Below are 11,197 nucleotides of genomic sequence, written 5' to 3' on the forward strand. Positions count from 1 at the left end.
GTCAGAGTTGGAACCTCACTGTCGCTATCTGTGCAGATCTTGTATCTTCAGAAGACATGCTGAAAGCATTCTCATCCAATTCATCCAATCCAAACAAATCTGATACAGCCTCACCCTAAAGAATTATGAAAAGACAGTGATTGTTCATTTTATGTAAAATACTGTTATTAGGCTAGTAAACAATCTTAAATCTAAGCCCAATCAAGGAGTACTATGTCAAAGTGCACATTAGCAAGAGCAAAAATGTCAAATCATTTTGGAAGAATATTTAACTAAGAATTTAGGGTGACTACTATTTTAAGGCAACCAAAATGTGAATATAGTTTGCAAAATCACAGCCAGTTGACGCAAAGGGCTGTGTCTTGAAATGATCCCAACAGCACGTGATGATGAGGTAAGAATCATAGTCGCGAATCAGTTCTTTTGAATCGGGCTGTTTCAACATGACAAGATTGTTAGCTTAATAACATACATACATATCAGAGTTTGTTTTTAATTACTGTTTTTTATTTTTAATGCTAATTATATATTATATTCAATTTAATTCAATTCAATTTTATTTGTATAGCGCTTTTAACAACGGACATTGTCACAAAGCAGCTTTATACACACACACACACATGTATATATATATATATATATATATATATATGTGTGTGGTTTTAGCTCCTTTTTTTCAGCAAATGACCAGTCCTGCTTCTTTTTTGAATGGTCCACCGCGTGTTTCCCGTGTTATAAACAATTTCTGTTGTGTTTTTGGCTTATTACAGCTTTTCCGCATTTGCAAGCACAACAGAAATTGTTTACAGCATGGGAAACACCCGGTGAACCATTCGTTTCTGCATTTGCATGTGTTTTCTGTATTTGCATGTGTTTTCTGTATTTAGGAGCCAAGCTCCGAAGGTGTGTAGGCACCCTTTAGTGATTGTATCTTCTTATTCTTCTTCTTCTTCTTCTTCTTCTTCTTCCTCCTGTGCATTCTATGGCAGCCCATAGAATGCTTTGTGTACTTTTTTTATTAAATTTGGCACAGTGATAGAGGACAGTCTCAGCTACCTTCACAGCAGTTTTAGTTTGTGCCACTCAAGCCCTGTAGTGCCACCAGGGCAAATTTGGACATATGTTTATGTGTTAATAAAAACTCTGCAACAGAATTTTGTAGAAATGCCCAAATTCCTCTGATTCCTTGGGTCAAGCCAAGTTCAGTGGACAACATGATGTTAATTTCTGCCATATTGGATTTTGGAAAAAAATTGTTTCTTTAATTTTTGATATATGGGATGGTTTGTCCATAACATGCAAAAATGAATGTGATGGCGAAGCCACCAAACAAGAAGTGATGGCATATCTCAGAACCAGTGTGATGTATTCTGACCAAACTTTGGAGAGAACCGAAAGACCTCAGGCTAAGGTTCTCTATGAAGGTTTGTCTATATTCACCTCGAGGTGGCACTATAATTAACAAATTTTTAAAATTGCTTGTAACTTTTTGTCACATATCAGTGTGCTTGCATCTGTGTGCTCCCTCTATTTTTCCACTGTTTGTTCTTCTGTCCCTAGCTGTCCTCCTACTTGTTGTACAGCAACAATCAAGCAAGCTAACAATCAAACAACTGAGAAGCAAGCAGGCAAGAAGTGAGCCAAGGGGCTGACACAGGGGCTTCAGTGTGCTGCTTTTAAACCGATAGCGCCACCTCTTTTGGTCGGGTTTCTGCCTTCCCATTAGTAAGGTCCTGCCAACCAGTTAATGGTGATTTCCACAGTTTTTTTTTTTTTTTTGCTTCCTCTCCTACAAATTTTGTCCAAATCATCACCAAATTGTCATGCAGCATTGGGAGATCAGACAGATAAAAAAATTTTATTCAAGAGTTTTGATGTACAGGACGGTTTGTCCATAACACACACTTTGTAGATAACTGAAGGACCACATCCTAAGGGTCTTCGAGAAGGTTTGTCTTAATTCACCTCTAGGTGGTGGTATAATTTGCAAATTTGGAAAACTGCTCATAACTTTTGAACTGTTCAACATCAAATCAAGATTCTTGTTTCTATTGATTTTCTTGAAAGTAAGGAATTTGTGAATTCTCTAACAGGTCTAAACAGTTTTTTTGGCTTCTTCTACCACACATTTTGTCGAATAACCATGAAATTTGGAAGATTGCAATAGGGACAACCTGACCAAAAGTTGCTTCTCAGATTTTTTATATGATTGATGGTTTGGCCATAACACTGAAATGAATTTGACTGTGAAGTCGCCAAACGTCCTCCATTGCTAAGGGGTGGGGACAGAAAGTGCATGGCCCCCTTAATTACTGCTTTCAGCTACACTCACTGTCCACTTTATTAGGAACACCAGTACACCTGCACTTTCATGCAATTATCTGATCAGCCAGTCATGTGGCAGCAGCGCAATGCAAAAAATCATACAGATACAGGTAAAGAATGAAGAAAAAATGTGATCTCTGTGACTTTGATCATGGCTTGGATGTTGCTTCAAGATGGGCTAATTTGAGTATTTCAGAAACTGCTGATATCCTGGGATTTTCAGACACACAACAGTCTCTAGGGTTTACACAGAATGGTGCGAAAAACAAAAAACACTGAGTGAGCGGAGGGTCTGCAGGCTGAAACACCTTGTTGATGAGAGTGATCTGAGGAGAACAACTGGACTGAGCTAACAGGAAGTCTATAGCACCAATGCATGTATTTATACATGTGTTTTCTGTATGTGCTTATGTGCTTATGTCTGATTTTGCCTGTGTTTTCTGATTTTACATATATTTTCTGAGTTTGTATGTTTTTTGTATTTGCATGTGTTTTCTGCATTTGCATGTTTTCTGATTTTGGATGTGTTTTCTGTATTTGCATGTGTTTTCTGCATTTGCATGTTTTCTGATTTTGCATATGTTTTCTGATTTTGCATATGTTTTCTGATTTTTTCTGTTTTCTGATTTTGCCTTTGTGTTACTGAATATATATTTGAATGAATATATTTCGAATATATTTTCTGATCTTGCATGTTTTATTGTATTTGCTTACGTTTTCTGTATTTGCATGTATTTTCTGTATTTGCAGTGCGTTGGTCCCCTGTCGGCCACCGTAAATAGCACACCAAAACGATGACCAAAGAATATGAGGGATGCAGAATAAACGTGATATTTCAGTGATGGGGTGTTTCCGGCTGTGAGAGCGTTGCTGTGCCTCTCCGCTCGGGGTCGCTGTGTCTCTGTCAGGTCGTGTAGCTCCGCCCCTTAAACTCGGAAATACAACACGGCCGTTTGCCGAAGTTCCTCCTCTTCAGCCACCGCCATTGTGGGGCAAGGATTGTGTGTCTAGAATGGTGAGAAATAATCAATAAACATCCTAACGGATTTAAACATTTTATTGCAACTTTCACTGCCGTTTTGTGCTAATGATTGTTCCATGTCTATGTATATAAAAATTTCACCGATTAATCCCTTCTAAAGAGTTTAAATAGCTAAAATTACCCCGGAGTGGGTCCCTCAGGGGCAACTTTACTGCTAGCGGCTTTAGGCCCAGAAATAATGTGGTTAGTTGTTGGTCCCCGTTTAACGAAACTCGTTTGGTGAAAGTTCCAGACCATGTTCTTTGTTATAAAACATTAAATGTGTCTTTAATATGGGGTAAAATTTGAATTCGTACGAGTAGCCGGATTGCTAACAGCTAGCACTGTCTTGCTAATGCACGTCTTATCACTGTTTCAGGCGTCACACAAGACTTTCAGGATTAAACGCTTCTTGGCCAAGAAGCAGAAGCAGAACAGACCAATCCCTCAGTGGATCCGCATGAAAACCGGCAACAAGATCAGGTGAGGAAAAGCCTACGGGTTGCACTAACATTTACACACAGCCGCTTCTCTGAGTGTGATAAAGCAACAGCAGAGTTAGCTTTAGTGCTAAGGTGAAGGTCCATGCACCTTTAGGCTCACGTGTTGTGATACTGGAGTGGAGAGAAATCATATTCTGTACTCCTTCAGATGAATTAAAGCAGGATGCAATTACAGTGCTTCATTCTGTGGAAGGACTGCCATTACCCTGCTGACAGCAACATCCTGCTTCAGAGCAACAGCTTCTCACCTGTGTGGGATATATAGTTTCTGTAGCAGGAACAACTTTTTGATAAGTTTCACATTACATGATTAGAGTTTTTATTCTGCTCCTCAAGCCTCCTTATTGTCTGAATGATTCCACTTTTCCCTACATGTACACCTTGAAAGCATCACCTGGTTCAGCAAGGCCTTAATATGTGTATTGAAGTAAAACTGCATGTATTTTTTATTTTTTTATTTTTTTTTTTATTTGTGTGGTTTATTCATTTGCCTATATACACTAAACTACTGCTGTACAGCTAATCTCTAAGCTTTGTCACTGAAAGACAGAAAACACTACATTTATACATTTAAGAGATGTGCTTTATTCTGTATTTTATTCTGTACATATCCAGTAAGTTTTTTAACCTGTACAATGTTTAATCGTGTTTCATGTGTGTAATCATGAACAGATGATAAACATCCAAGTTATGTTGCATCTGTTAGATATGTAGCAGTCATACAGGCTTCACTACTGCTGATGTGGAAGCCTCTTGAGTATTGGTCCTAGCACAGTAATTAAAAACATACAATTAAGGCGAATATTGATTTTGCTTGTAATTTGCGCAAAAATTGTAGCTCCTCATATGTAGTTTTATTTTCGGCTTGCATTTCTTGCCACAGTGCTTGATTCAGTGCTATGAGTGCAGTTTGAGCTTCTAAAATGGGCTCTGAAGCTTTGACTTCATCATGTGTGGTTTATTAAATGACAACTGGAATCTGCTATGGTGTATATTTTGACAGGTTTGGGTACTGTTAAATCACAGAAATTGAGGAGGCGAATTGAGACTTGGGCACTGAAATCCTAATTGTGTTTTCGTGTAATAAAACGTAGGCTAGCTGATTAGCTGTAAATTAGCTGCCGTGTGCTGTTGGTGCGTAAAGTATTGTTGGTTTGTATAAAAGCAGCATATCAAAGTTTTATTAGGGTTTCAGTTACTGAGCTTGTTGTTGATAGGTGTTCACTTCTCCATAGTCTGAGGCTCACACATGCAGTTGTTTCCCTGCTGTGGCCTCTTGTGTTTTTGTGATGCATATTTATGGTTCTTTGCTTCATTTGTGTAGGTGTAGAGATGTTCCCATGTGCTTTTCATTAGTATCTTTGGGTATAACAAATCAGTTTATTAAATGTGTATATGTGAACTTAAAGCAACTCTGAACACTGATTTTTAATAAGACTTGTTTTTGCCTGCAGGTACAACTCCAAGCGCAGACACTGGAGAAGGACAAAGCTCGGCTTGTAAGCTCAGTACTCGCCTCTTCAGCTTTGACTACATCTGCACCCTGCAAGCATCACCACCTCTGCCCAGATGTTTGGAGAGATCATCTGTTATGTGGATCAGAAATCTCTTTTGTACAGATACTCTGAAAATGCCCTTGGTAAACAATAAATGATAACACCATGAATGAATGCCTCTTGCCCTTTCTTTCTGAATGTTCCTTTATTTGATCTTGTGCTTGGGTCTGTGGTATTGGCCTGTCTTCAAGTGCTGTAATATAGTTATCAAATAACAACTGATATACTGAGTGACAGTGGGTTGATATTCAGATTCCAGCTTCAAGCACATTATATGCCATTTCTGGTACTTCAATTTACATAAACATCCTTGCAGGGAATGGTGAATATACACAAACTGAACATTTAAGACAGTTACACTGCTTTTATTAGCTAGAAGTTGAATATAAAAGCATAAAATTATAAGAGATGCTGTTGAACAGACAACTTGTATATGCTTGAATATATGAATACAAGCATATTGGCAGGACCTTTCTAGTATTTCCAGTAATATCTTGTATATAATTAGCCTATTTCTGATGTCCTTTAGTTCTTACCTCCAAAGAAAAATGGGGAGAGTAACTTTCTAAATGAACCAAAGCGCCATAGCCCATTTGCAGTGACCGTGTCTTTGCTGTTTGTGTCCTTTTGGCAGTCCCCTGTAGAAGCTACTTCAGTACAACTTGCATTATTGTTATTAGCATTTAGTTGCCACCTAGTGTGTTCATCATCCCATGCACCAAGGAGCTCCTTCATCTCTGCTGGTGCACTTTGCTTGAGATATTGCCATGCCCTTTTTCCATTGTAGTCCATGGCATCTACACTGGCACTAAATGCACCGACTAAGATCTTTATGACCATGTACTGGCTGTGCATAGCAGCAACGTGAAGAGGTGTAAGACCCCCACTGCCCTTTATGTTCACGTTCACTGGGTACCCTTTCCTCTCAGCGTCTTTTAGAAGCTTTAATAAGGTCTCGTGTTTCCCCTTCTTGGCTAACCAATGGAGAACCGTGTAACCACTCACAAAGTCCTTCCTGGTCAATAAATTGGCGTCCTCCAAGAGAAACTCTGCTATAGTGTCATAATTTCCATCCACAGCCGATAGCATCCATGCGTGTTCAGTGGGGTCCAGTACCCAGCATGCATTGCTCTCGTCCGCACCCTGCGACGTCCCGTCCACACAATCCTTCGACGACTCGCTCGCGCTTTTAAACGATAAGATTGTTGACAGGCCACTATGCGAATTATAGTTCAAAAACAAGTCCTTCAGGAATTTTTTGCGCATGGCAGGCGTGATGGAGCCTTTCTCCTGGACCTCGGCCGATGTTCTTGGTTCAGAAGCTTCCAGCTGTCTCTGAAATCTGGACCTGCGCGCAGCAGCGCTGAGTGTGAGCGACACCGCGCGCGCGCCAACTTTAGCCGCGCGCTCCTCGGGGTTCGGTTCCGCTGAGAAGCCGGACCCGGATTCATTCGAGTTGTTCATTTGGATTTTAGCTGCATGTTTTTGTCCATGTAATAGCGCTTCGGATTCACCCATCTGAGAATCCGGGGGAGTTTCGGATTCGATGGCGTCGCTTTGTGACAGCTCGCAGCTGCCCGCGCTGTCACACATGTTTATATGAGCGGGCTCGGCTTCCCTTGTTTACATACGCGCTGAAGAAGTTTACATATCCAGAAACTGTCCTCTTAGATATCCCCCATTCTGTGCGTTTTCTGTTCCAGAAGACAAACATTACAGCAAGATATAGGAAGTTCCTCATTTAAGCTCTTTATTGTTCCTCTTTTTAAGCCCCGTTTGAAACTAATAATGTAATAGAATTATAGTTCCCAACTGTTATAAACCCAGATAAACTGGTTTCACTTTTACTCATCTACGCCATGACAGTGAATCCAACTCACCTCTCTCACCTGTTCAAAGATTTCATCCGCGCTCATGAGCGCTACGCAGGACTGTTACACACTCGAACAACTCTGCGTGAATACGAATCCATAATCTAGAAGATACCTGACCAAATGTAAAACCTGTGAACCCAAGTGAAGTTTCTTTCTAAAGGAAGCACCAGTTTGAGTACAGCCGGCTGCAGCCACCCCTTGAAGTGTTGCTTGACTCAAAGGTCAGCTATGATATCTCTGACAACTCAACAGTCAGACACCCGGATCACGTGACCATTCAAGTTGACTAAGAAAACAGAAGAGGAAAACCTCACCACAATCAGTTACTTATTACAACTGAAAGAATTACAATGGTGTACTGTGGGCCACATTCAGAAGATAGACTGGGACATGGTTTAGTTTGCCTTGCGGTGAAGGGAATTGCTCACCAAACACACTACTGTTGACCTCCTAAAATCTCAGCAGTAGGCCAACTTTATCATTCAACATCATTAATAGTAGGATTATTTTAATCTGTAGCTAGGGCTCTCCTGAAAGGCAGTTAGTTTTCTAAAATATAAATAAATAGAAGGTTTGATATTGACCTACAGTCTGAAAATTAAAATTTAATATGGGAGAAATTCAGTTTCTATGGGAGATGTTTATTTTATTTTTAGTTTAGATTTTTTTAAGCTAGCTTTTGAATTTGCTTACATTACTGTAACAAAAGCATCTTATTTAATAATTTATTATATGTAAAGCTCTATTTAGAGTGCCAATATCTAGCAAAAAGGCAGTGCACACCCTTTTATAACTGGGGATGTGGCTGTGTTCAGAATGAACTGATCACATTCAATCTCATGTTCAAAAGTAATTATCATACAGTTGTCATCAATGAATTATTCTGATTAAACCCCAAATAAAGACCAGCAGTTTCTGTAGGATTTTCTTGACATCTTCTTTGGTTTCATTTGACTGCTGAAGCCATGGTGTGCAAAGAGCTTACAAAGCCTGCCCGGTATCTCACTTGTCAAAAGATATCAATCAGTAGAGGGGTTTAAAAGAATTTCCAAAACATTAGATGTATCATGGAACACCATGAAGGCCATCATCAACAAGTGGAGAAAATGGGCTACCACAGTGACATTACCAAGAACAGGACGTTCCTCCAAAATATACAAAAGGACAAAACAAAAACTTACCAGGGAGGCTGCCAAGAGACCTACGGCAACACGAAAATAGCTAAAATAGCTGCAGGAATATCTGACAAGTACTGATTACTCTCTGCATGTGACAACAATCTCTTATATTCGTCACATATCTGGGCCATGGGCTAGGAGGCTAGACGGAAGCCCTTTCTCACAAAAAACATCCAATCCCACCTAAATCACCCCAAACTATGTGGCAAAATGTGTAATGGTCTGATGAGACCAATTCCAAAGGATATAATAATTCCATAATTCCAAAAGGTATGTTTGGCACCAAAAATTGCACATCACCAAAAGAACACCATACCCACTGTGAAACATGGTGGTGGCAGCATCATGCTTTAGGGCTGCTTTTCTTCAGCCAGAACTGGGGCTTTTATCAAGGTGGAAGGAATCATGAATAGCTACAAATACCAGTTGATTTTAGTGCAAAATATTCAGGCATCTGCTAGTAAGCTGAAGATGAAAAAGAATTTAACCTTTCAGCATGGCAATGACCCAAAGCATACATCCAAATCAACAAAGGAATGGCTTAACCAAAAGAAGATCAATGTTTTTGAATGGCCTAGCCAGAGCCCAGACCTGAATTCAAAATCTGTGGGGTGATTTGAAGTGGGCTGTGTACAGGAGATGCAGACTTTTACATACAAAGACTGAATGGTGTAATATAATCAAAAGGTGCTTCAGTAAAGTATTAGTTTAGGGGTGTGCACATTTATGCAATTAGGTTATTGCAAGTTATTTATTTTTCTTTTTTTTTCCCTAAAAACGTTTCTGATTGTTTTTCACTTTATTTACATACTTTGCAATTTCACAGTGAATGTGGGAAAAGATGTTACATGATTTATCTTAGTGTCATTCTTTTACTTCACAAACCCTGCCATTTTAACAAGGGTGTGGGGAACAGGTTTGTCCCTGATAGTTCCAGTGAAAGGAAATTATAATGCTACAGTATATAAAGACATTCTAGACAATTGTATGCTTCCAATTTGTACCAACAGTTTGGAGAAGACCCTTATATGTGTGTCGCTAAGGGCCCGACCCACACGGTGTACCAGGAGCACCCTGGTGTTTATTTGGACCTTGGGTGCATGATTTCATATACGTTCGGCTCTGATGAGGCCTATGTTTCATGTTTATGGCTGTGATGTTGGAGTGCTGATATTTCCCTTGGTAACCTATTGGTGCTGTGTAGCCGGTCTACTTAGTTCTGTTGGTGTCACTAAATTACAAAACCTTAACACTCCTCTCTAGGGCATCTTGGACCACAGGCTCAAAAGAGCAGCCCAGGTATGCAGGATATGCATCACAGGTATACTTTGCATGCTTCCAGTTGGTGCTGCATAAAGCCAAATTTGTGGAGACCTTACCAATCTCCTAGACCATGTGCCCTGTTGTCAAAAATGAGGCTTCGATCAACTTCATAGTGTAGATACTGGCTTCTACGGAATGGAGCAGCTGCTCCAATGCTAGCTAAAAAAATTACCAAGTAATACTTACATTGATGTACTTCAAATTTGGTGATGATCAGTTAGCAGAAAAGTACATCCAGTGTTATGGGTTAAGCTTCATGGGTTTGGGCTCCTGCTGTTTTAAGAGTGGATGTCACGGATGATCGAGAACTTGCCAGCTGTGTCTGTGTGCTGGCCGGAGGCTGATCCTGACCCCACCCTGGTTGCTTTTGTCGAGCAACACAGCTAAGCTACCAGTTCATCTACCTGGACAAATTCTCCTGGACATGGAGATATACAACAGATATATTCTCCTCATGCTCCTCAGTAGAGCAAAAGGGTTTTTAGGAGGTGTAATCTGTTTCTTCAACCTTTAAACTCAAACCATTTCTTAGGTTTTTGTTCAGCATGTTTGCTGTCGGTGGGCCTGGACGTTTTCAAATAGCGGCCTGATTAGTTTGATACTGAGGCAGTAGTCACACAGCTGGTGGCCCTCAGACTTCAGGAGATTCTAACACTGCCTGCAAGAGTGTAAGTCCATAACAGTGTGGGCTGAATGCAGTGAAGTCCACTGGAATCAGTAGCTGCTGGTCCATTAGCCGAGGGTGGCAGGCAAGCAGTTTCTGAGTTGGTGCACCAAGGTTTCTGCGGGGCAAGACCTAATGTGGGGGGAAACACATGCTCCGTCTATGTGAGTACCAACAGCACTTTTGTGCAGCATGCTCCAGTATGCTAGCAGTTGTGTTACTGCAGCTGCTATGAGCTTGCGGGATTCCAGATAGCCATAAGCCTGCAAGGTGAGGGTGGAGGGCAAGTGGTTTCTGAATCGGTACACGGCTTGCCCGGCTGGCCCGAGAGCGAATGGAGGGACAGACATTCTCTGCTAACCAGTGAGGGTCTGTGATAAGCAGTTGGTGCTGAGTTAAAACTTGGTGCAGACGGCAGCACAATGGCAGCGGAGAAAGTTGATAGCTCCAATGAGTGTGAGGGGAAACAAAGGGACATACATCCTCCTATACCATAACCGGAGCGACCGAGTGAACAGGTATGCTGTCGGCAGCACAAGGTTGATGGAGAGACATGCATGCTCCATCCCTGTTAATACCCATAGCTCCAGGGGATAAGAGAGTAACAGAGAGATGCTCATTTTCGATGTGCACAGAGGCGACATGTGAGAGTGTCATGGCATGAAGGTATTCATAGCAAATTCCACATCTATGTCACTTTGTGACTTTGTTGAAGTTCTTTTTGTTGAAGGTCTCGATGACAGGATATCCAGG

The 11,197-nt window shown here is 40.7% G+C and overlaps 2 protein-coding genes and 1 non-coding gene across 4 annotated transcripts; 2 read left to right on the top strand and 1 right to left on the bottom strand.

Moving 5' to 3' along the window:
• The first annotated feature begins 3,184 nt into the window (after positions 1-3,184).
• Positions 3,185-5,515, top strand: rpl39 (ribosomal protein L39). Its single transcript, XM_026918482.3, has 3 exons — positions 3,185-3,340; positions 3,726-3,829; positions 5,304-5,515. Exons 1-3 carry the CDS (start codon positions 3,338-3,340, stop codon positions 5,350-5,352), a joined length of 156 nt encoding a protein of 51 aa, XP_026774283.1. The 5' UTR covers positions 3,185-3,337; the 3' UTR covers positions 5,353-5,515.
• LOC113529420 (small nucleolar RNA SNORA69) lies at positions 4,005-4,134 on the top strand. Its single transcript, XR_003403057.1, has one exon. It is a non-coding gene; the product is annotated as a small nucleolar RNA SNORA69 (small nucleolar RNA).
• Positions 5,516-5,531: 16 nt separating the features above from the next.
• sowahd (sosondowah ankyrin repeat domain family d) lies at positions 5,532-7,529 on the bottom strand. Of its 2 annotated transcripts, none has more exons than XM_026918481.3 (2): positions 7,295-7,529; positions 5,532-7,099 (listed from the first exon to the last, which is right to left on the bottom strand). In XM_026918481.3, the coding sequence occupies exon 2, from the start codon at positions 6,996-6,998 to the stop codon at positions 5,931-5,933; it is 1,068 nt and encodes a 355-aa protein (XP_026774282.1). In that variant the 5' UTR covers positions 6,999-7,099; positions 7,295-7,529; the 3' UTR covers positions 5,532-5,930. The 2 variants fall into 2 exon arrangements, with proteins under 2 accessions (XP_026774282.1, XP_026774281.1); XM_026918480.3 differs by having other exon boundaries at positions 7,286-7,529.
• Positions 7,530-11,197: the final 3,668 nt, after the last annotated feature.

The sequence above is a fragment of the Pangasianodon hypophthalmus genome, chromosome 7, assembly GCF_027358585.1.
Source record: "Pangasianodon hypophthalmus isolate fPanHyp1 chromosome 7, fPanHyp1.pri, whole genome shotgun sequence".
Classification (NCBI taxonomy): Eukaryota; Metazoa; Chordata; class Actinopteri; order Siluriformes; family Pangasiidae; genus Pangasianodon; species Pangasianodon hypophthalmus.

Coding starts and splice junctions, on each gene's coding strand:
- rpl39 (XM_026918482.3), top strand. Junction 3,830..5,303: donor AAAACCGGCAACAAGATCAG/GTGAGGAAAAGC, acceptor TTTTGCCTGCAG/GTACAACTCCAAGCGCAGAC.
- sowahd (XM_026918481.3), bottom strand. CDS start 6,998: ATGTGTGACAGCGCGGGCAGCTGCGAGCTGTCACAAAGCGACGCCATC.